The following is a 25,545-nucleotide window of genomic DNA, read 5'->3' on the forward strand; positions in this document are numbered from 1 at the left end:
CATGTATGCTTTCCAAATACATGGCTCTGCACACTCTAACACGCGCGCGCACACACACTCACGGTTGGTTGGACTTCTTAGCCTGTGACACTACCCGGAAATAGAATACAGACCGGAAGCTACCATTTTAACTCGAAGAACATTAGCAGCCGTAGGCATAGTCCATAGACGGGGACATCTAAAATTGACACGGGGCGGAAAATATTTGACCGAAGAAAAATAAGGAAAATACGACAAACACTCAAGAAAGGGATAATTTTGGTAAATTCGAAGAGTTAACGATTCAAGCATCGAAACTACCGCTTCAAACAAGGGACATATGTGAATTAGCAGGCCAACCCAGCGGAAATAGTTTTTGTTAACGAGTCGAAAACAGCCCTCCTGGGCCGATGGAGAGGCAGGCCTTTGAAAATATTTGCCCCTGGATGAAGAAAAATGGCTATCTGACATAAATAAGTTTTCACGGCATACCCCGCGCCATTTTTATCCTATGTTTTTTTCTTTTATCGTTTTGACAGGCGATTTTAATGGTAATTATAAGGTTAGCTGGCTAAAAAAAAAGACGGCTATCAAGCTATCTGTTAGCTTGGTAGCTCGGTTAGCTTAGCATCGGCTACCTATGCAACCAGGTTTTCAAACGACATTTACATTTATTAGCTAACAACGAAATTATTGAAAGACTCCTTTATTCAGATCCAATTTAATTTGTATTGCTGCTTTGGTTGACAACTATACTCAACCACCTATAAAAACAAAGTAATGTTAGCCTGCTAACGTTAGTTAGCTAATGACGAATGCCGCGCTGCTAATTTTGGAATTTTGCCACCACCTGCAATTTTGGTGGGTTTTCAAGTTAGTCTAGCTAACTTAGCTACCCACCAGAAGATCAATGGAAGCAGACCCATTCGTTTCTACTTGTAAACACGTTTTGGTCTTCAATCAAGCAGAAAGTGCTACACCAGTCTCCAGCCCATATACATCCCACCAAACCTGTTGGTAAGATGTTTTAAAATTAGTTTATTGTTAAATGGTACGTTATAACCTTGTAGTTAGGCAAGGTCTTCACAGACCAGCAGGAAATACTGGGAACGTCACTGGGAAACCTTTTAGCACAGTAGTAGTCTTTTGTAAGTTATATAAAAACACATTCTTTGTTATGGTTGCAAATATCTCAACAGTAGGCTATTGGCACCTATCAGGTACAGGTCTAGACATGGCCATGTTGGCTGTCATCCATAGTTTTGTCTATTTATTTTACATAATGACGTATAGCATGTTATCATAAAAATGAAACACTGTGCATGCCAATCAGTTTGCCAATTTCTGTCACATATTTATATTCTGAATGCTCATATGCTCACTCTAATATATCCACTTTGATTGTAATTCCTTGATTTTATATACATTTTTTATTTGTATTACATTTGCGAAACATTCTACTTCACTGTTGGAGCTAGTAACATAAGCTTTTCGTTACATCTGCTATAACATCAGCAAATATGTGTACATGTCCAATAAACTTTGAATTGATTTTGAGGCCCAGGCTACATTCTATTTAGGCCTATTTGATTGCCTTCTTGGTACTTTAGACTAATGGCTTCAAGTTCATGGTATATAATTTCATAACTAGCTACATGCAATTAATTTGCATTGCCCCGTAGGCTTCAATCAGCAAATTGTGCATTATATCAAAGAGTGGGCCCCCGAAAAAAGCAAAGGATGGAGAAAACAGAACATGCGTCCCATGTAAATACCTCCTTTACTGGTAGTACCTAGGTCTAGCCTCATCTCATAGAAATTAACTATAGTGCTCAAGGACTCATTCAACGAGAGCAACGCAATTAATCATTTGGACTTGATTTGGCGTAAATGGCCTAAATCATTTGTTTACAAAGTTTCATGACAACAAAAAATAATCTATGGAGTAGCCTACTTGTTTGTTTATTATAACATAAGACAATTGTACCAAACTCCACAAGGTTATATGGGTCATCTATTTATTTTCTTGGCTATTATAATACCTTCCTTGTTTGGTAACAATAGGTTGGGTGACCTTATCGCCCTACAAGAAATGTAATTGGAAAGTTGCCCACAAGACAGAGCTGTTTTTGTGTGTCTATTGTTATGGGGAAGGACACAGTGATTTCACTGTAGTTCTCTAGCAGAAGTTTCACCCTGGGGGTCCTGTATTATTTACCTTAAAAGATGGAAGGTTGGGTGTAGCCCAGGGCCACGTTCAGTTGCAAAACGTTCTTGAATGTTGCAGATAGAAATTCCATGAATAGATTCCTTATTTCACATGTCTGTTCTACATAGCATATTTATATCTGAACGTTACGTTACGTCCTGCTGAATGTGGTGCTGGTGTTACCATTTTGAAATGTAGCCTATAATTAGTCTAGGTGAGGTGGTTGTGTAGCTGTGGCAGGCCTCCCATGTCTCTAACCAAGTCAGAAAAGTCACCTGGAAAAAAGTAAAGGTGAAAGATTATTTAACCCACACCAGTGTTTTTTATTTGGCCTTTATTTAACTAGGCAAGTCAGTTAAGAACAAGTTCTTATTTTCAATGACGGCCTAGGAACAGTGGGTTAACTGCCTTGTTCGGGGGCAGAACGACAGATTTTTTTTACCTTGTCAGCTCGGATTTTTATCTTGCACCATTTTGGTTACTAGTCCAAAGCTCTAACCACTAGGCTACCTGCCGCCCACGCTTCCACCGAATATATTTATAGGCGGTTTTGCCCTTACACATCTGCACAGCTCAACTAGACTAATAAAGGACTTGTTGGTTAATTGAAATAGTGCTGAGCTAGAACAAAGATGTGGTCCCCTAGGACCAGGATTGCACACAATTAACACACTGAATTCACGTCTCTCCTGTTTTTAAAGCAAACCTGAGGTGCATTTGGAAGTATGATTGGCTGAACTAACTAAGCTGAGTTGTTCCATATGATTTCAATAACTTTTTTTACTGAACCCCTTTTGATTTGAATGAAATCTTCCATGTTTTCCCATGGTGGAAGTGGTCAGAAAGTGACATTTTGGATCTGAATGTTTTGGCATTTGAAAATAGGAGAGACATGAATTTAGTGTGTAACCAAAAGGGTGCAAGATCGAATCCCAGAGCTGACAAGGTAAAAATTGAGATTGCTCAATTTTGACCCAATTTGCAAAGCCCACCCTACCATGAGACTGGTTTGAGTTTGATATAATTTGAAAGCTTACTAACAGGGTTGTTCAAATCTTTTATGATTTGTTGAAATACATTTTTTTTTAAAAATAAAACATTACATTTTGACATCAATTATCGAAAAACATGTAAACTCCGATTTTGTTCATATACACTGTGTGTAAAAAACATTAAGAACACCAGCTCTTTCCATGACATAGATGTACCAGGTGAATGCTATGATCCCTTATTGTTAAATCCACTTCAATCAGTCTAGATCAGGGGTGTCAAAGTCAAATGGACGGAGGGCCAAATAAAAATTTAGCTACAAGCCGAGGGCCGGACTGTTCGAATGTTCATTGAAACATTTTTAAATGACGCATATAGTCTAGTGAACCTAATTGAACCTACTGAAAACCTAACAAATATATTCCAATATGATCAGATAAATAAAGCAATATTTTCTTATGGCTCTGTCAGTAATCTTTAATTTTCAACAGACACAAAAGACAAATTTCCTTTATATAAAAATCCCCATAACATGAACATTAAATGAAAGAAACCGGTATTCAAGGCACCATCAGTAGCCTATATTTTCTATTTTAGCAAAAGTGGGCTAAATTTACTTCAAAGAAAAAAACAATAATAGCAATTTTCTATCATCCACTCAACTGAAATATTTTTAAAATATAATTGGATTGAAATACAATAAAATAAAGTGCAAAAATCTATTAATCAAAAACAACACTTTGTTTAAGGAGAAGTAACATGCAGTGAAAACAAATATTAAACTTTAACTTTTAAACTTGAACTGAGTAAAAACTCTAAATATGTGATTGCACAGTAATGTTCACTTGTTTGAGGTTGAGGGTGATACTTGGTGGTGTCCCATCTTTCCACAAGTTCATCAATGTTCGGGTAAGGCTCTGAGCTGAGGAAATCCTCAGAATTGAGTGGAGGTGTTCAGCAGTAAGTCGACTTCTGTGTGATGTTTTGTTCAAGTTCATCAAAGAAAACAGTTGTTCACACAGGTATGTGCTGCCAAACATAGACAACGTTTGAGCAGCCTGGATGCGCAGCTGGGGCATTGTGTCGGGAGGAACGGGCGAACTCCGCAGCACCCACTGCCGCATATTTTGCCCTCAGTGCATCATTGCATTGAGGTCAATCAACTCCATTTGGAGGTTTGGTGGTGAGCTTTCCACGTCAACAGCAAATGGGTTACCGAGCAGTTCCAACCTGCTTTTTGTGCTTCAAAGTCAGCAAATCGGCGTCGAAAGTCAGCGGCAAGCATACCTATTTTATCAGCCAACTGTGCGCTCGGGAACGCACTGGTAGAGAGCTTCTCTTTCATGGTCTGGCAGCTGGGAAAGTGGCTCAAATTTTCTTTCCGCATCTGCGTCTCCCACAGAGTCAGTTTGGTTTTAAATGCCTTCACTGTACTGTACATATCAGAGATGACACGATCCCGACCCTGCAGCTGCAAGTTCATTGCATTCAGATGACTCGTAATGTCACACAGAAAAGCCATTTCACACAGAAACATTTCGTCTCGGAGTTGTGTTGTGTCTTTCCCTTTGCTGTCCAAGAACAGACAAATCTCCTTACGAAGCTCGAAACATCTTTGAAGCACCTTTCCCTGGCTTAGCCATCGCACCTCTGTGTGATAAGGCAAATCACCATGCTCCGTTTCTAACTCCGTCAGAAATGCCTTGAACTGGCGGTGATTCAAACCTTTGGCTCTGATAAAGTTAACTGTGCGCGTGATGATGCTCATTACATGCTCCATTTTCAAGGCTTTACCGCACAACGCTTCCTGGTGTATGATACAATGATAAGCTGTCAGCTCACCTGTCGCGTTTTCCTCTTGCATCTTTTCCCGTATCTTCGCCACCAGTCCGCTCCTGTGTCCACACATCGCAGGTGCTCCGTCGGTTGTCAAACCCACGAGTTTTTCCCAAGGCAGCTCCATCTCATTTACACATCTTGACACCTCTTCATACAAATCATGCCCCGTAGTTGTGCCATGCATAGGACGTAAAGCCAAAAACTCCTCTGTCACGCTTAGGCTGGAGTCCACTCCGCGGATGAAAATTGACAACTGGGCAATGTCAGAAATGTCGGTGCTCTCATCCACAGCCAAGGAATATGCAATGAAATCTTTTCCCTTTTTCACAAGCTGCTCTTTTAGATTGATGGACAACTGGTCTACTCTCGGCAATGGTGTTTCTGCTCAGACTCACATTTAAAAAGAGTTGCCTTTTTTTCTGGGCAAACTTCGTCACAAACTTTAATCATGCAGTTTTTGATGAAATCCCCTCCGTAAATGGCCGGGCTGATTTAGCGATCTCTTCTGCCAAAATAAAACTGGCCTTGACAGCAGCCTGGCCTTGTGATTTGGCTTTTTTGAACAGAGCCTGTCGAGATTTGAGGCCTCGTTTTAATTCCTCTGCCTTTTGTAGCCTTTGTTCCATGTCCATATTCTTGTTTTTGTCCGCGTGTTTCGTTTCATAATGTCGTCTCAGATTATACTCTTTCAGTACCGCCACACTTTCTCCACACAGAAGACACACAGGTTTTCCAGCTACCTCCGTGAACAAATACTCCGACTCCCACCTTGTTTGAAACCCCGGTTCTCAGTGTCCACCTTCCGTTTTGCCATTTTTGATGGGTATCTGAAAGTTAATTTTACTGTGATGCTGACAACTGCTGTGCCAATAAATATTGAAATGAAGCAGCCTACTGCTCGGTGCGTCACCGTTGCATTGTGGGAAATGTAGTATTGGTGGTGTAAAAGATCTGCGGGCTGCCGGCTTGCTGCGGTCTGCGGGCCGGTTCTAATAATAAATCAAGATCATCCCAGGGGCCGTAAAAAAACCTTCTCTGGGCCGGATGTGGCCCGCGGGCCTTGACTCTGACATATGTGGTCTAGATGAAGGGGATGAGATGGGTTAACCCTCTAGGTTCTAAACTAACATGGAATTGTTTTAAGATGACCATACTGAGGATCATTTAGCCACCTTTTACCGCAGATTCGGAATGGCGATATCGACGGATGCGGGGGAGATTACCAACGGGATATAAAACTCTAATATCTTATGTTTCACCGAGTCGTGGCTGAACGACGACATGGATAACATACAGCTGGCAGGTTTTAATCTTTTTCGGCAAGGATAGCACAGCGGCCTCTGGTAAGACAAGGGGTGGCGGTCTATGTGTATTTGTGAACAACAGCTGGTGCATGAGGTAGAGTATCTCATGATAAGCTGTAGACCACACTATTTACCAAGAGAGTTTTCATCTGTCTTTTTCGTAGCTGTCTATATACCACCACAAACCGATGCTGGTACTAAGACCTCACTCAATGAGCTATATACGGCCTTAAGCAAACAGGAAAACGCTCATCCAGAGGCGCCGCTCCTAGCGGCCTGGGACTTTAATGCATGGAAACTGAAATCCGTTTAACCTAATTTCTACTAGCATGTTAAATGTGCAACCAGAGGGGAAAAAACTCTAGGTCACCTTTACTCCACACACAGAGATTAGTTCAAAGCTTGCCCCCCATTTGGCAAATCTGGCCACAATTCTATCCTCCTGATTCCTGCTTACAAGCAAAAACTAAAGCAGGAAGCACCAGTGACTCGGTCAATAAGAAAGTGACCAGATGAAGCAGATGCTAAGCTACAGGACTATTTTGCTAGCACAGACTGGAATATGTTCCGTGATTCTCCTGAGTGCTTTGAAGACGTTGTGACCTTACGTACATAACCATGAGCCACTGAAAATACATTGTACCGGTCTTGCTTATGAGTCTAGGTTACTTTGCGTAATTCAATTAGTGTCAGAATTTGAACAAAACTCGTCAAGTCATAAAACGGGAACAGTGTCGGAGTCGACCAGAATTATTATTTTGCAGAAAATAGTAATGTACAGTGAGTTTATAGAGTTAGAAAGTAGCTTTCTTACGTCAACTAATGGTTGTCTTTAGTCAGAGAGCCATGAGCAAACGAGTGGAGACTCGTTGCTAGGCTACTCAGACTGCAGGGAGCTGTGGGAGACAGAGTAGCAGCACTAAGTAGCTACCAAAAAGTTTCCCAGCATTTATCTTCTGTTCTATTGGTTTTCATATCAATGTTGTTCCTAGTTGTTGCATATTTACAGTTGACCTCTTTCTACGTTTCTAATGGAGGTTTTCATTTCAGTCACATTAAACGGCTTGCGTCAGGGGCGGCTTTTAGAACAGCGTTTTCCCGCAAATGGCTTTTTGGCAAATTATGTATTACATTGTCTGCTTCATCACAGTAGTTTCATGTTAACCTGTTACTCCTACCCCCTACTTTTTCGAACATTCTGTTAAAAATCGCGCAACATTTCAGCGCCCTGCTACTCATGCCAGGAATATAGTATATGCATATGATTAGTATGTGTGGATAGAAAACACTCAGACGTTTATAAAACTGGTTAAATCACGGTAGTGACTATAACAGAATGTGCGTTTCATCGAAAAGCGCAGGAAAATCTGATCACTGAAAATGGGAAAATTATATCCATGCGCCACTAGAACCCATTGTTGAATGTGATCCACATTAAATGGGGCCGAGGTTGCAATACCTACAGCTTCCACACAATGTCAACAGTCTTGTCATTTGCCTACGATTTGTTTCTTGGTCAAACGGACACAAGGTAGCGCCTTTCTTCCGGTCTCCGACCGGATATTTTGGTTAAGATTTACCCGGACATTATTTCCAGACGTACAGCTATAGAATATACATCGCCTAGTGATCAATTTGATCGCTTATTAACGTTTGCTAATACCTAAAGTTGCATTAGAAAAGTATTTCGAAGTGTTTTGTGAAGGTTTATCGTTGACTTTTTTAATTTAAAAAAATGACGTTACATTATAAAAGTTTTTTTTTTTCCCTTGATCACACAGTCTTCATAGATCGATATCTAGGCTATATATGGACCGATTTAATCGAAAAAAAGACCCAATAGTGATGTTTATGGGTCATCTAGGAGTGCCAACAAAGAAGATGGTCAAAGGTAATGAATGTTTTATATTTTATTTGTGCGTTTTGTGTAGCGCCGACTATGCTAATTATTTTGTTTACGTCCCCTGCGGGTCTTTTGGGGTGTTACATGCTATCAGATAATAGCTTCTCATGCTTTCGCCGAAAAGCATTTTAAAAATCTGACTTGTTGCCTGGATTCACAACGAGTGTAGCTTTAATTCAGTACCCTGCATGTGTATTTTAATGAACGTTTGAGTTTTAACGAGTGCTATTAGCATTTAGCGTAGCGCATTTGCATTTCCAGATGTCTAGATGGGACGCCTGCGTGTCGGGTAGGAGCAAGAGGTTAAATAATGAGACCACAGGCTTGCTATTTATTGTTGCATGTTTTTTAAGCTCTTAACCTCTGGGACATTCGGGACGGTAGCGTCCCACCTCAACAACAGCCAGGGTAAGTGCAGGGCGCCAAATTCAAAACAACAGAAATCTCATTAAAATTCCTCTAGTATTTTACACGATTTTAAAGATACACTTCTGGTTAATCCAAGCCATTTGTCCGATTTCAAAAAGGCTTTACGGCGAAAGCACCACAAACGATTGTTAGGTCAGAGCCAAGTCATTGAAAAACACAGCAATTTTTCCAGCCAAAGAGAAGAGTCAAAAAAGCAGAAATACAGATAAAATTCAACACTAACCTTTGATGATCTTCATCAGATGACACTCATAGGACTTCATGTTTCACAATACATGTATGTTTTGTTCGATAAAATTCATATTTATATAAAAAAAATCGGAGTTTACATTGGCATGTTACGCTCAGTAGTTCCAATACATCCCGTGATTTTGCAGAGCCACATCAATTTACAGAAATAGTCATCATAAATTGATGAAAATACACGTGTTATACATGGAACTTCAGACAAACTTCTCCTTAATGCAACCGCTATGTTAGATTTCAAAAAAGCTTTACCGAAAAAGCACACCATATAATATTCTGAGTACAGTGCTCAGACAACAAAACAGCCAAACAGATATCCGCCATGTTGTGCTGTCAACAGAAGTCAGAATTAGCATTATAAATATTCACTTACCTTTGATGATCTTCATCAGAATGCACTCCCAGGAATCCCAGTTCCACAATAAATGTTTGATTTATTCAATAAAGTCCCACATATATGTCCAAATACCTAATTTTTGTTGGCGCGTTTAGTACACTATCCAAGTCCATGCGAAAGTTCAGACGAAACGTTATATTACAGTTCGTAGAAACATGTCAAACGAAGTATAGAATCAATCTTTAGGATGTTTTTATCATAAATCTTCAATAATGTTCCAACTGGAGAATTCCTTTGTAGAAATGCAATGGAACGCAAGCTAACTCGCACGTGAACGTGCGTCACAAGCTTATGGCACTCTGCCAGGCACCTGGCACAAACAGCCCTTATGAGCCCCCACTTCACAGTAGAAGCATCAAACAAGGTTCTAAAGACTGTTGACATCTAGTGGAAGCCGTAGGAAGTGCAATATGACCCCATAGACACTGTTTTTGAAAGGGAATGAGTTGAAAAACTTACAAACCTCAGATTTCCCACTTCCTGGTTGGATTTGTTCTAAGTTTTTTGCCTGCCATATGATTTCTGTTATACTCACAGACATCATTCAAACTGTTTTATAAACTTCAGAGTGTTTTCTATCCAAATATACTAATAATATGCATATATTAGCAACTGGGCCTGAGTAGCAGGCAGTTTACTCTGGGCACCTTATTCATCCAAGCTACTCAATACTGCCCCCCAGTCCCAAAGAAGTTAATGAAAAATATCTGTTCATTTTACCCATGCATAATATTTTCTCTTGATTAGGTCATTTTACTGTTTGGAACGAATTTAACCGTTTGTTAACCTGTTCTTGGGGGTTGGTTAGTCGGCAGCAAAATTGACTGAAACTTGTATCCCTGCTCCAAATCTCTCTGCCAATAATGGCTAGTTTTCAGTTTTCCCTCCCCACTCACACCAATTGGTGTTTGTTAAGAAGCTGTTTTTGTTTCTTTTTGGTCCTTTTAATTGAAAACAATCACAGGAAGGTACTTCATTGTTACCTAGAAAATTTTGTTTTGAGATTAAAAGGTTGCATTGGACCTTTTTTAAACTGTCAATCTTCCATTGGAAACCTATTGAAATTATATAGATAATATATTTCCATTCAAGTTGACATTCGACAGTGGGTGGACCAGCTGCTATCTTACTGGTAGTAATTGGAAGTTAGTTTCAATTCAATTGAAATGTCAATGGTGTACCAGATAAATTGCAGGTGTCTGAAGGGATAGGTCCATTCTATGAATTCTATTTCTATGATTGAAATGATACCCACCCTGCATTCGAGTATGCTGTCTCAACCGATGACTGGCACAACACAAATGCTTCCAATGTAAAATAAGGTCTAAGGTAGGGCTGGGTGATATACCGTATTTTACAATATACCGGTATTGATGCACAGACCGGTTTGGGTTTTTACTTTACCTTCTATAATGGTATTTGAATGTAATAATGTTTATGTGATGTGGCATGCGTAGTGTAGGACTGGCCAATATATATCAAATAAATTTTTGTTTTTGTGAAAGTTTATGTCCGCTTGTTCTCATGTTGTCTTTTTGGTCTCGTGTTGTTCGCTCCTGTGCTCCTTCCCATTTATATCAGGGAGTTGTATATAATGAGGAGATGCTCACTTCTCCACCCTAACAATGGGAGTCATTGTCCCAAAGGTGAGAAGGCAGGCGACAAGCTTAGGTTCAAGATAAGCGCATAGAAATGCATTGGGCGTTTCATTTTTTTTAAAACAGATTTTGGCGAGAGGGAAACCTCATGCTTTTCCTCTTTCTCCCAAGATGAGAGATCACTTCTTTCTCTGACAAACGGTTTCAACTTGCATCTGAGGTTTGGTCCAACAGAATCAGTCATATGGACACCGAAACACATGGAGACATAATTTTACTGTAGTAGAGAAGTTCACTTTCGAACCATACCCTGTTTGTTTCAACTCCTCAAATGTTGAGCCGAGCAGACACTACCAAAACGTAGGTACCAAATTAACATTAATTCTGGAAAATGAAATCTAATTGTCACGCGTGCATTACAGTACCACGTATTGCTAGCAGCATTTTAGTCAGTTAAAGATCGTTATACTAGCTGTTTAGTCTGTGTGCAATAAGCATAAAACAATTATATAAGGAATTGGCAACTCATTCTGAGAAATAAAGTAGGCCACTTGATTTCAACATCTGAACAAAGTGGACAGGCTAGCATGCTTTTCAAACAGTTGGAGACGGACAGGTTGTGTTCATAACAATTCAACTGTTTTGTCTTGTTAGATAAATTCAGAGCTTGTGAAATTTTACCTACATCCAAGTTGGCTAAACTTGAAATCTAATATTTTTGGTCACATACACATATTTAGCAGATGTTATTGTGGGTGTAGCGAAATGCTTGTGTTCCTAGCTCATCACTGCAGTAGTGTCTTAAAATTTCACAACAATTCGCACATCTAATAGTAAAAGATTGGAATTAAGAAATATATAATATAAATATTAGGATTAGCAATGTCAGAATGGCATTGAAAATGAGTAAAGCAGTATGTGAACATTATTAAAGTGACTAGGTCCTGGGTGGCAGGAAGCTTGGCCCCAGTGATCTATTGGGCCGTACGCACTGCCCTCTGTAGCGCCTTAAGGTCAGATGCCGAGCAGTTGCCATACCAGGCGGTGATGCAACCGGTCAGGATGCTCTCAATAGTGCAACTAACTTTTTGAGGATCTGGGGACCCATGCCAAATCTTTTCAGTCTCGTGAGGGGGAAAAGGGGTTGTCGACTTTCTTGGTGTGTTTGGACAATGGTAGTTTGTTGGTAATGTGGACACCAAGAAACTTGACTCTCCACCCACCACTACTGCCCCATCGATGTGAATGTGGGCATGTTCGGCCCTCCTTTTCCTGTAGTCCACGATCAGCTCCTTTGTCTTGCTCACTTTGAGGGAGAGTTTGTCTTGGCACAACACTGCCAGGTGTCTGACCACCTCCCTATAGGCTGTCTCATTGTTGTCGGTGATCAGGCCTACCACTGTTGTGTTATCAGCAAACTTAATGATGGTGTTGGAGTCGTGCTTCGCCACGTAGTCGTGGGTGAACGGGGAGTACAGGACGGGACTAAGCACGCACACCTGAGGGGCCCCAGTGTTGAGAATCAGCTTGGCAGATGTGGTGTTACCTACCCTTACCACCTGGACCCTGGGACTAAATACCTGCCTGTCAGGCAGTCCAGGATCCAGTTGCAGAGAGAGGTATCTAATCCTAGGGTCCTTAGCTTAGTGAGGATCTTTCTGGACACTATGGTGTTGAACACTTCATTGTAGTCAATGAACAGCATTCTCACACAGGTGTTCCTTTTGTCAAGGTGGGAAAGGACAGTGTGGAGTGCGATTTGAAAGGGCGTCATCTGTGGATCTGTTGGGGATGTATGAGAATCGGAGTGGGTCTATGGTATCTGGGATGATGGTGTTGATGTGAGCCATGACCAGCCTTTCAAAGGACTTCAGGGCTTCCGACGTGAGTGCTACGGGGCGGTAGTCATTTAGGCAGGTTACCTTTGCTTTCTTGGGCTCGGGGACTATGGTGGTCTGCTTGAAACATGTAGGTATTACAGACTCGGTCAGGGAGAGGTTGAACATGTCAGTGAAGACGCTTGCCAGTTGGTCCGCCAAAGCTTAAGGTTCCCCTAGGAAACACTTGTCAACACTTTGGTTCCTACCCTGTCACAATAACTCCTCCTTGGTATTTTCATTCATAGTCATGTCAAACACTTTATTTAAAGTGCCCACTATTATATTCTATCGAATTAGAATAATAATTATATTTCCATGATTCTAACAGTTCACCCAAGTGTTTTCCTCTAACTCGCAATTGCAACATTTGGTTAAAAATAAGGCCCAGATTGTTTGCCCATATCGTGCAGCACTACGTGGAAATGATCTCAAATGAGTGCAGGAAAAGCAGAAATGTATGATCATGCTGAATTTTTTTTTTAGTTGAATTGAAGAGTATGAAACAATGCAGAAAGACCCAATGAAATCACCTAGAATGTTTGTGTTGCCACCCTAGGGCCACACTACTCATAAAGCAAGTTTATAACTTTTATTATTCAAAAACGTGAAACAAAAATATATTTTAGCCATATCACCCAGCCCTAGTTTAAGGTAGGGTTGTAAACATTAAACCATTTAAACGATAATTAGGATCTTAAAGTTAAGATAGATACATAACTGAAAATGTTTTGTTTGTTTTTGCGTAGATGCAGAAAGAACAACAACATAGTGGGTCAATTTCCGCATCAACTAAGGCTCAACTTCTTCTTTGTTTTGGTGCCCTGGCTACCACGCTGTGAAAAGCGTAAAGCGAACCCGTGCTCAAGCGCAGATACTACGAGATTGAAGTGTTGCGTCTAGCTCATCTCAATATCCTAGCCTATTCATTGATGTTAGGCCCTGCGTTGCTGAAGTTGTGAGACATTGCAAGCCAAGAAATTGTGATATACAGGATTCCATTGTGAGATACAGCTTTTGATTGCCGTCTGATAGGCCTAGTGCACGGTTCTGTGTGTCTGGCGGTTGACCTCCCTATACTGTCTCCCTCCGTCCCTCTCTAGCTCACGGAAAATTGTGAGCGTTTGTGTTCTTGGAGGTACGGCAACTAGTCAGTCTCCTGCGTTCCAAAAATAGTCTTCACACTCGACGTGCAAGGATTCGAGGAAACAATTATTTTGGAGTCGACTCTCCACTATGTCATTGTTGTTAACAGTTGGAAAATGACAGAGAAAAGTAAGTGACCGCAGCGAAGTCTTGTGTGGCAATACTTTGAAAAATTAAATGAGAAAGAAAATCTAACTTGAGTTGAGGTACAGTAATGGTAGTACAGGTGCAATGCTTTAAAAATAAAATTCCACCAAACTACTCATTTGCATAACACTAATATGTGAGAATAATGTTTGGGGGTGAACAAATGTTTCATTTTGTTTATAAGGTTGGTAGCAACATGTGGAAATCTGTTGCTCCTCAAGACAACTACAAAACCCGCAATGCTGTCTCTGTGGGCTGGCTGGCTAGGTAGCTAGCTAGCAAATGTAGCTACACACAATAATACCAAAGTCAATATCAGCCTGTGAAGAAGAGAGCTGTAAAATCACCTAAACAAACTGCACTAACTATCGATTTAGCAGTCTACAATCTCACCATGTTCAACCTGCAGATCGATGCAGTCTGACATTCACAACGGCACCATGCAATTCACCCTGGACTGAAGAGGCAGACAAATGGGAGATATGTGTTAAACCCTTTTGTTAAATTACACATTTCTCTAGGTATTTAAATCATGGAAATATGATCAATGGCTCAGAAGACAATCTGACATGTTTCTCAGATCTAAAAGTTGTATTCCTGTTTAACTTCCAGTGTGGTGAGAGCGGCTTTATCTTAAGGCTACGTCATACCAACTGAATTTCTGCCTGCTTGAATGGCAATATCTCAGATACACATTAAAACATGAATTGACCCAGAGAATCAGGAAATTGCTCAGAGATGCACAAAAACAATACAACCATTTTGAATGTTATATCTTTACTTTAACTATCTGAAAGGGATGCACGGTGAGACCCAAACCGTTGCTGGCAGCACAGCTGCATTGTAAATTCACATGGAATTTTGTCAATTGTCTTCTCTTTTTTTTAATGGGAAACCGTAAACTTAAAACGTTTTACGTTTACATGTTAAGAAAAATTGTCCGTTTGTCACATTCCTTATCCAGGGTACATTTGTGAAAATGAGAATCTGGGTTTAGTTATATATATATATATATATTTTTTTGACATAAAAAATATAGTTTGACAACTAGTGATGACATCGCATGGTAGGGTGGGGTATGCAAAGTGGGTAAACTTCGAGCACCTGATTTGGCATTCAGGTCCAAAAAGTCACTTTCTGACCCACTTCCACCATGGGCAAACTTGTATGAAGATTTTGTTAAAAGCGGTGCAGTTTGAAAGTGATTGAAATTATATGGAACGAAACAACTTTAATTTCTACTTGACCAATTAGTCCAAGTGCAATTGGGGTCTAACCTATTCTGTTTGACATAATGCAAGCCAAATAGCATTGAAAAAACTTGCTGCACGCCCTTGATCACCACTGAAGCAAGAAAACACTTATTTCAATATAAAATGCAGAGGTGAAATGGTTTAAAATCCAGATTTTATGGTCTGCGTTTTGAAAGTGCAGATTTCTAAAAGCTAATGCGACCCCTGCTTCTGCCATGGCCAAACATGTTTAGAAATGTTTGTTCAAGTCAAGAGGTGCGGTCAAAAAGTGATTGAAATCAAATGGAACGACCCTTGGGTTAATAAGCAAGTTTGGTTTTTGGGCCAGAGTCCTTTTTTTTTCTCTCTCTTTCAAGTCAGTTACTGATTCTGAATTCTGACCTGGAAATGTGGGTCCTTTTGTGTTTCAATAACTATTTTTGTTAAATAATTGTCCATCCTTAGTAATTGCATGAGGCTATGTTACAGAATGCACCGTTAACAGAGTTGATGGCTGCATTGGTCTAGGCAATACAATTATTCTAAATAATCACAATTTTAAAGGCACAAACACTTGTTTATGTTTTGACAAATCTTAAGTTAGACAATGAAGATCTCCTGAGTTGTGTCTAGTGGTAAGTGGTTATGTATGCCTATACTGGGAGCTTAAAATAATTTGATATGATGCTTTGTCAATTCTCGGGATCAAATCAAATTTTATTGGTCACATACACATGATTAGCCAATGCTAATCCGAGTGTAGTGAAATGCTTGTGCTTCTAGTTCTGACAGTGCAGTAATATCTAACAGTTTTCCTAACAACTACCTAATACACACAAATCTAAAGGGAGGATTAAGAATATGTACATATAAATATATGGATGAGCGGCATAGGCATGGTGCAATAGATGGTATAAGGTATAGTATATACATATGAGGTGAGTAATGTAAGATATGTAAACATTATTGAAGTGGCCTTGTTTAAAAGGACTAGTGATCCATTTATTAAAGTGGCCAGTGATATGAGTATCTATGTAGGCAGCAGCCTCTCTGAGTTAGTTATTGCTGTTTAGCAGTCTGATGGCCTTGAGATAGAAGCTGTTTTTCAGTTTCTCGGTTCCAGCTTTGAAGCACCTTTACTGACCTCGCCTTCTGGATGGTAGCCGTTTGAACAGGCAGTGGCTCGGGTCGTTGTTGTCCTTCATGATCTTTTTGGCCATCTTGTGACATTGGGTGCTGGAGGTGTTGGAGGGCAGGTAGTTTGCCCCCGGTGATGCGTTGTGCAGACCGCACCACCCTCTGGAGAGCCTTGCGGTTGAGGGCGGTGCAGTTGCCGAACCAGGCGGTGATACAGACTGACAGAATGATCTCGATTGTAAAAGTTTTTGGGGGGGTTTTAGGTGACAAGCCACATTTCTTCAGCCTCTTGAGGTTGGAGGCGCTGTTGCTCCTTCTTCACCGCACTGTCTGTGGGTGGACCATTTCAGTTTGTCTGTGATGTGTACGCCGAGACACTTAACTTTCCACCTCCACTACTGTCCCTTCAATGTGGATGGGTAGTGCTCCCTCTGCTGTTTCCTGTAGTCCACGATCTGCGCCTTTGTTTAGTTGATGTTGAGAGAGATGTTGTTTTCCTGACACCACACTCCAAGTGACCTCACATCCTCCCTGTAGGCTATCTCATTGTTGTTGGTAATCAAGCCTACTACTGTTGTGTCATCTGCAAACTTGATTATTGAGTTGGAGGCGTGCATGGCCACGCATTCATGGGTGAACAGGGAGTACAGGAGGGGGCTGAGCACACCCTTATGGGGCCCCAGTGTTGAGGGTCAGCGAAGTGATCGGCCCGTCAAAGTCCAGGACCCAATTGCACAGTGCGGGGTTGAGACCCAGGGCCTCCAGCTTAATGATGACCTTGTTGAATGCTGAGCTGTATTCAATGAACAGCATTCTTACATAGGTATTCCTCTTGTCCAGATGGGATAGGGCAGTGTGATGGCAATTGCATCGTCTGTGGACCTGTTGGTGCGGTATGCAAACTGAAGTGGGTCTAGGGTGGCAGGTAGGGTGGAGGTGATATGATCCTTGACTAGTCTCTCAAAGCGCTTCATGATGACAGAAGTGACTACTACGGGACGGTAGTCATTTAGTTATCTTTGCCGCCTTGGGTACAATGGTGGCCATCTTGAAGCATGTGGGGACAGCGGACTGGGATAGGGAGCGATTGAATATGTCTGTAAACACACCAGCCAGCTGGTCTGCGCATGCTCTGAGGACGCAGCTAGGGATGCCGTCTGTGCCAGTAACCTTGCGAGGGTTAACATGTTTAAATGTCTTACGTCGGCCACAGAGAAGGAGAGGAGTGGGGGCTGCAGTACTTGTTAGCGGGCCACGATGGTGTCACTGTATTATCCTCAAAGCGGGCAGAGAAGGTGATTTAGTTTGTCTGGAAGCGAGACGTCGGTTTCTGTAACGTGGCTGGTTTTCTTTTTGTATCTGTGATTTCCTGTAGATCCTGCCACATACGTCTCGTGTCAGAGCCGTTGAATTTCCGACTCCACTTTGTCCCGAGGCGCAATCAAGCTCTAGGCCTATTTAACCAAGAGACTTAACCAATGTTTCTGTTTTTCCCCAGTCTTCAAGAGTGTGGCATCAACGGGCAGACAAAGCAGTGGAACGCCTGTTCATCCTCCTCCACCCCAGCTGGATGCTGACAGCTTCACATTTTTGGTGAAAAACAAGACTACCACTGTACAAGAAGGACTCTACAAACACTACATAGACTGCATACTATTTATACGTTGTATTTCAAATTAGGAACAGCATTTATTTAAAAGGACCTTTACCTGCTCTTCTTGGTTTAAAGTGCAAGCACTAGGCATTCATCTGTATAAGAGGGGATAAGGGATAGACATTGGTAGAGGTGAGAGTCATTCTAAGTTGTTCAAGAAGCATTACTTCCAGGAGCTGTGGCTATTGATGATTATTGGTGCGATATTGTTGTACTTCAACAGTAGGGCGAGTGACCCAGGAAAAACCTCCCATTAGTGAGTGGGAGATGTTCCAGTTCAGTAAGTACCCCTTGGACATTCTAGATATGCTAAGTGGACACCAAGCCCACCAGTTTAAAGGCCTTGGATTGGAAAGACAGTTGCAGCACCAACAGCAAGTCCAACTTCAGCATCAGCAGCAGCTTCAGCAGCAGCACCAACAGCAGGGGGAGTCGTCAGGGGCTCTTCTCTCTGGGCTTGGTCTGGGGTCTCTTCAGGGGTCTAGAAGTAATGCTTTTGCTGATTCTTCATCGATATTTGCCAAAATGAGTGCCCCACCTCCACCAATATCACACCAGAGCCAGTCCTCATCCTCGCATAGTTCACGGAAATCCAGTAAGATGAGTAGTAGTGGGAGTTCAGCTGCAGGATACCCACAATTCTTACGTCCGTTTCACCCTGCAGAAGCAGCGCTAGCCCAAGAGCAGCTACACTCGGGAATGGGACGTTTTGACTTTGGTGGTAGTAGCAGTGGAGGGTCTGGTGTTATTGGAGGAGTGGTTACATCGGCTCCCCCACCGCCACCTTTACACCCTGGCCTCTCTGTTCCCCAAGCCTCACCTGGACCATCCTCCTCGCCCTCCCCGTCATCTTCATCGTCCACCAGTAACAACCCTGGCAGTGCAGTGTCCTCCCTAGGGCAACCACTCGTTGGGCAGTCTGATCCACGTAGCTTACATCAGCAGTTCAGTTGCATGCTTGCCGCCAATCAGTACTTTCTTTCTGGGGTCCCGACTAACAGCAGTCTGGAGCAGTTTCTGGTTCAACAAGGGGGTCATAACCATCTTGGCCTGGGTTTGGGCCAAGGAGCTAGTGACTCAAACTCAGCCCTTGCCCCACCTCCAGCTCTTCACTCCTCTCACAGTCATAGTCACTCCACTCCCCAACCTCAACAGCAGCAGCAACCATTGGCACCCCATGCTTTGTCTCACCCTCACAGCCATACCCACCCACACCATCCTCTTCACCCAACACCTCAGCCGTCGTCTCTGGGTGGTTTTGATTTCCAAGGTATTCCAGTTCTCTCCTCCAATCAGCTGGCTTCGTTGATGCAACAAGAAGCTAGTGGTATGCCTCTCCCTCTACCACTCCATTTATCACTTTCGAAAGATGAAGGGAAAGGAGACAGTGGATCTGGGTCTGGTGGAAGTGGTGGTAGCAGGAGAAAGAAGGCTATGGCTGGCTACCTTCCTCAGAGAAAAGCAGATGGCACTAGTCACAGCAGTAGCAGTGGTAGTAACTGCCACAGCAGCTCCACTGAACACAGTCAAAATACAATCATTCAACCGGGCCTTGTAGGAGGAGCCATAACCAGCCTTGGTAATAACCATTCATCAGTCCTCTCTTCATCAACACAGTCTTCCGCAACGGTCTCCTCCTCTTCCTCCTCAGCCCCTTCCTCATCCACAGCCTCGGTGCTGGTAGCTAATGATTCACAGCTACCTAAACCTGCAAATCCCATGGCCTCCATGCCTTGTCAACCTGACCCTGAAGCCATCTACCACTGTGGTGAATGTGGAAAGACCTTCAGTCATCTTACAAGCCTTCGAAGACATCTCCGTAGTCATGGTTTGACTTCTGAAGATGCCAAGCCAGACACTTCAAGCGAAGACAAAACGTTCTGTTGCACCGAATGTGGAAAGGGATTCAAGAAAAGAGGGCACCTCCTCCAGCATGGTGTTATCCATTCAGGGGCTCGTCCATTTGCATGTGGTGTCTGTCAACGGTCTTTCAACCGCCGTGAGTCCCTCACTAGGCATGAGAAGATCCATGATGATAAGCCTTTCCGATGCCCTGCTTGTGGTCGCTGCTTCCGAGAGAGCACCTCTTTGCTAAATCATGCTGCGTCTGGCACCTGTGGAAAGCCTGGAAGGAATTCCCGGCCCAGACCAAGCGGTAGTGGTGAAAATCAAAGCTCATCAAGTGCAAGTAGCAGCAAAACTGAAATGGTGGCTGGAGGCAGTGGTACAGGTGATTACCAACGAGATGGAGCGAGCAAATATGGCACGGATTATTCAAGGAACCGGCCATCCTACCAACCATCCTACAGTGTGGATGACTACCGACGACAGCAGGCTAACCAATCTTGTTATTCTGGAGAGAGCTCCCATAGCAGTGAGATGTCAAGCCAGACACTTAGAAAAGCACCCTTGGCTCCTACCTTACACCCACACCCTCAAAGTCAACAACAACAACACCATCTCCATCAACAGCAGCCTCACCTTCCTCTTTCATCTCTATTGGATGACTCTGAGGATGAGGTCACTAGCAGTGCCATGTCTGCAATTGCAGCAGCTGCCGCTGCCTCCTGCGACATAAGTACTGGCGAGAGTCGAGGAGAGGAGCGAAGAGACATCATTGGAGGTTTGCTTGGAGGACTTGGCTTTGGGAATATGGGAGTCTCACCAGGTGGTCCATCATCTACATCTGAAATCGACAAGACCTACAGAGCAGGTAGTGGCTCTACCATGCCTTTAACCCATCCAAGCCAGCAGATGATGAATGCTAAACCGAAAAAGCCCCGCAAGCCTCGGCAGAAGAGAGAACCAGGACCTGATGGAATCATAGTTAGACAAAGAAGAAGTCGTGGAGAGGGAGAACGGCCATATTCATGTGGAGTATGTGGTAAAGGGTTCAGGAGACGTGAGACCCTACGTCGGCATGACCGTGTTCACACAGGTGAAAAGCCACACCGGTGTGATGTTTGTGGGAAAGAGTTCCGGGAGTACTTCCATCTGACTAAACATTCCACTGTGCATTCTGGGCAGAAGAACTACAAATGTGACCTATGTGGTAAAGAGTTTGCTTATGCTCAGAGCTTGGTGAGACATGGAAAATTACACACAAAAGGACAATTGGATGGTACACCAGGAGGGAAAATTGCTAAGGGCCATGGAGGGGTTAATAATATAGATGGAAATCAAGCAAACTCTCAATCTTATTATCCGTACCCTCAAGATAAGTCTCAGGGGTCCAGCTCGTCCACTCAGCCCTCTCAGAAGCTCTATACATGCACAACATGCTGGAAATCCTTCCGCCATCAGTTCCACCTGACAGCCCATCAACAAACTGTCCATGGTGGTGGAATAAGAGGTGAAAAGAATTTCTGCTGTGAGGTATGCGGGAAGGCTTTCGCCTATTCTAACAGCTTGTCCAGGCACAGGCAATCGCAGCATGGATTGGGCCGCACTGGTTCGGCAAACCCACCAGCTGGTGGAACCCAACATCCTTCCCAAGCAGCTGAGTACATCCCTCTTTTTGAATCAGGCCACCCCTCAACTTATCCGTCTGGCTCCTACATGCCAAACCAATCCACCCAAGGTCAACACCGCCCTTTTCAGTTCCAGTCCCAAGAAGGATGGGTTGGTGGCAAGAGAAAAAGAGAGAAAAAAAGGAGGGTTGAATATCAAAGTATAATGAGAGGGGGGCAACTAGTAGGGGTTGCCTTGAATAAGGCCACGAGCAGGAGACTCAAACTGATGAAGCGGAAAAAAGGAATAATGCATGAGAAGCTTAAGCAAAAGAAACTGCTCGCCCAGCTCCTGAGAATGAGAGGAGGGTATAGAGTTAAACAATGGTGCGGAGGTGTGGTTAAGGTCAGTGGGCTGTCATCTATGGAAGTCCCCATAAAACGTTTTCCATGCCAGTACTGCCCCAGCACCACATTCGCCAGTCAGGCCAAACTTTTGATCCATCGTTGTGTGAGGCACCCTTCAAGAAATAACGGCCACCGGGCCCGTCTGAAGTGCTCTGTCTGCGGAAAGCGTTCTCGGACGTTACGGAAAGCCCTCATTCATCGTGGACGTCACCTTTCCCAAGGGCGGTTCTCATGTCCCAAATGCCGCTCCCGCTTCTGGAATGGATCTCTCCTAGAGAGGCACAGGGTTGCTTGCCGGGGTCAATCTCTCTTAGGCAGTGGAAGCTGGGGCTTGAATGTGAACTTGCCCCCAAGAGAGGTTGTTGAGAAGACAGCGGAAGAAGTGGTTCAGGAGGGCCAGCCTGGGAGAACAACAGTGGTGACTGAATACAGCCACTAATTATTTTATAGTCTAGGATTTTTAAACTAAAAAGCAAGCAAGAATTAGCAAGTTTTAAAGATGTGGGCAACAGGCTTAGTAGAATTACCATATATCCCATTCATACAATCCTTACTATAGCAGAGATGTTTGTAAGATAACATGGACTTTTTAAAGGTCAACATCAAAAGCACCATCCATCTGTCTTTGCTTCCCCAAAGCGGAGAGAGGATTCTAGATCATGTGAGTGTTTCAGTAGCATCTCTTTTCTTCTAAAATGCATTCAACCACAGTATTATTTTTGTTAGCTGTGTTTGGTCTGGGATTATGAATGCATACTAGTAAGAGTGAAGTACCAAAAGTACTGATGTTTTATGTTTTCTGTCATTATTCACAGTTAAACAGTAATAGTATTTGTCTTTTGTTCTGTACTATGTGTTTTTCTTTTGTTCCCTGTAGAGATTTTTTTTCTCGTACAGATGTTTGGCCCGAAGCAAAAAACAATGTCTGGTAAGCAAGCCAGTCTAAGAAGCTATTTGAACAGATAAAAGATAGTTGTCAATTAGTCTCTCCTGTTATGAAACTTGACTCACTGAATTGAATAATCACTTAGTGTAACTAGACGTATCTTGTCAAACAATCGGTAAAATTGTGCAAAACTGGCTAGCTGAACAGGTTAGAATGGATCAGAATGGAATGAAAGAGACCATTTTTCTGTACACTTCCATCATATATAGGGGAAAACAATGGGACTTTGGTGTCAGGAATGGATAATGGGAACAACCGGAGTGTACTGTACAATTCGTATTATATTTGATTATATATTGATTATTTGCTGTTTTTTTTTTACTCCAAGTATCATTTATTTTGTCATTGTTGCTATTGTATGGGTGGGTGGGAATATGTTTTGGGACTATCTTTGTAAAACAATGGGAGGATGATGAATATATGTATCGGTGTGACAATTTGTTTTTCCTTCCCTAACCCATTTACCAACCCTATGCCTTAGTTAAGCCCTATCCCGTAACACGTGTACGGACACATTGTTCATTACTTAGGTCCTGTCTCCCAGGTGTTTTCCTTTCAGTAAACTAAAACATGAAATATTATTACAAAATAACTATCGTTTTCTTTGCCTAAAGTGAATTGTTGAATCCCTTAAAAATTAAATAAAAATTTGTAAAAATGTCATCATGCTTTCCCTTCCTATTATTTAAATTGATGGTATTCAAAGTCTCCCCCTAGTGGGGTTGTGGAGGAAATGCAGTGGGCAAAAATTACAGATTATTTTAGGGACAATATGCAAATGTTATTGAGAAAGATCATTTAAAAAATACATATACTCATGTTAATGAGAAAGATAATTAGAAAAATAACATTTGAATGAACAAATGTGTATTACTTGATTCTCTTAATTTTGATAGAAATAAATGTAATTAATTGCAGGCAATTTGTTGATGTGACAATCAAAATGTACCGATTTATTTAAAAAAAAAAAAAAGAAAGTGAAACATTTTAAGGTTGTAATCAGATTTAGGATGAGGGTCGTCAAATTCTGGTGAAGAAAATGGGTCCCCGCTGAAAAAGTTGAATACCACTGATTTAAATCTAGAGCAATTCTGAACTTTTCTTTTTGCCAATGCACAAATGATCGCTCCTACACATTTCACTGTTTATATTTACTTTCCTATATGTTGATCATTTAAGTAGGTTCAAATAAATGGCTGCAAGGTGTTCCACACAGAGCGCTGTACTTACCTTACACTGCAGAGATGTTTATAGCTCACGTGTTGGCACATGCCCTGTGCAGTGCCACACTCAATTAGAAATGGAGGATAAAAAGCCCAGTAGATGAGTACGGCTGTTTAGTGCCAAAGGCTCACAACCGGCTGCTCTGAGAGTTTTCCTCTGTATCCGGAAGATTGTATATATTGGTGCATTTGCTTGAATTCACTTTTCAGAAAGTCCTTTATTTTATAATATACTGCATTTGGTCACCAGTTTGGCAGGGCCTGCATTTAACACATCAGTCAGATTATCATAGGGTCAGTGGTGTGATACACATCAAACTCTTAGTAACATTTGATTTCTGTTGAGAGGATGGGCAGGCATGCAGATGTGGTTGGAAAAGAACTGGGGTAATATTATTCAGTGTCCTCTAGATGGCCATGCGAGGCCCTTTTTATGAATGCTTACAGAAACTTAACCAGAGAGGGAGGGGAATATTTTGTGTGAGAGACACATTGCAGTTTACATTTATGCATGCACATTAAAAGTATCCGTGCTATAACATATTTGCACCATATTCACAAATCAAGGGTTGATTCATCTGTGTGAATATTTGTCCGTGTTTTAAATGTGTTGATTGTGTCATTAGATATTTTTGCTCTTAAAAACCGCACTATTGCCTCCATCTAGTGGCTTGTAGGTCTAATGCATACACGAGTGTTTTTTAGCACTTTTTAAGGTGGCACATCAAATAAGCTGTTGTACTTCTGAAGTGTGACTCATAAACGGTAAATTATGATTATGAAGATAATTTAACTTTCAAAGAAAATATTAGCTGGAGGGGTAGTATGGAGAAGTACATGTTTTACATATATATATATATTTGAGGTATTGATGCTTATTAGGCTACATTGTATTATTAGTAGGGCCAGGTATTAACAGCCTATTGTCATTATTGGAAAGCTATAAGGAAAATTATCAAGCCAAACTATTACACTGTGGGGTGGTCACCAACTAAATACTTTAATACATGTCAAAGCAAATTCAGTATCTGGATCTTGCTAAATGCAACAGTAATCCGTCCAATCTCTCTGGCCTCACTTGCCGCTTTTACTTCTGTCTCACGCGGCCCTACCATGGGGAAGTCTTTGGGCGGAGCCAATGACCTATTTCTGTCCAATAGCGTTCGGCAAAGGGTAGAGACTGACCTAATTTGGACCAATCGCGGCGAGGCAAGGCTGCCGGTAGGCACCACTCGAGCGTGCCATGGCCATGTGCTCGCGTTGGAGAGCAGGAATCATTCTTAAAGTGGTAGGGAGATGTTTTGTTGCGGCCATAACACTGACTTTTTGGACCGAAGTAAATGTGATAACATTGATAATGATGATTTTGAATGATTTGTAACTGTCACACAAAATCACGACAGGGATCCGAATCCTTTAAATGACAGAGATA

The 25,545-nt window shown here is 42.1% G+C and overlaps 1 protein-coding gene across 1 annotated transcript; it reads left to right on the top strand.

Annotated features, from left to right (window-relative positions):
* Positions 1 to 103: 103 nt before the first annotated feature.
* Positions 104 to 23,553, top strand: LOC118399266 (uncharacterized). The gene is made up of 2 exons (XM_035795201.2): positions 104 to 996; positions 17,932 to 23,553. Exon 2 carries the CDS (start codon positions 18,355 to 18,357, stop codon positions 22,381 to 22,383), a length of 4,029 nt encoding a protein of 1,342 aa, XP_035651094.1. The 5' UTR covers positions 104 to 996; positions 17,932 to 18,354; the 3' UTR covers positions 22,384 to 23,553.
* The last annotated feature ends 1,992 nt before the right edge of the window (positions 23,554 to 25,545 follow it).

The sequence above is a fragment of the Oncorhynchus keta genome, chromosome 20 (genome assembly GCF_023373465.1).
Source record: "Oncorhynchus keta strain PuntledgeMale-10-30-2019 chromosome 20, Oket_V2, whole genome shotgun sequence".
Lineage (NCBI taxonomy): Eukaryota > Metazoa > Chordata > Actinopteri > Salmoniformes > Salmonidae > Oncorhynchus > Oncorhynchus keta.

Excerpts from the sequence above, each read along its gene's own strand:
- LOC118399266 (XM_035795201.2), top strand. The coding sequence starts at position 18,355 with ATGTTCCAGTTCAGTAAGTACCCCTTGGACATTCTAGATATGCTAAGT.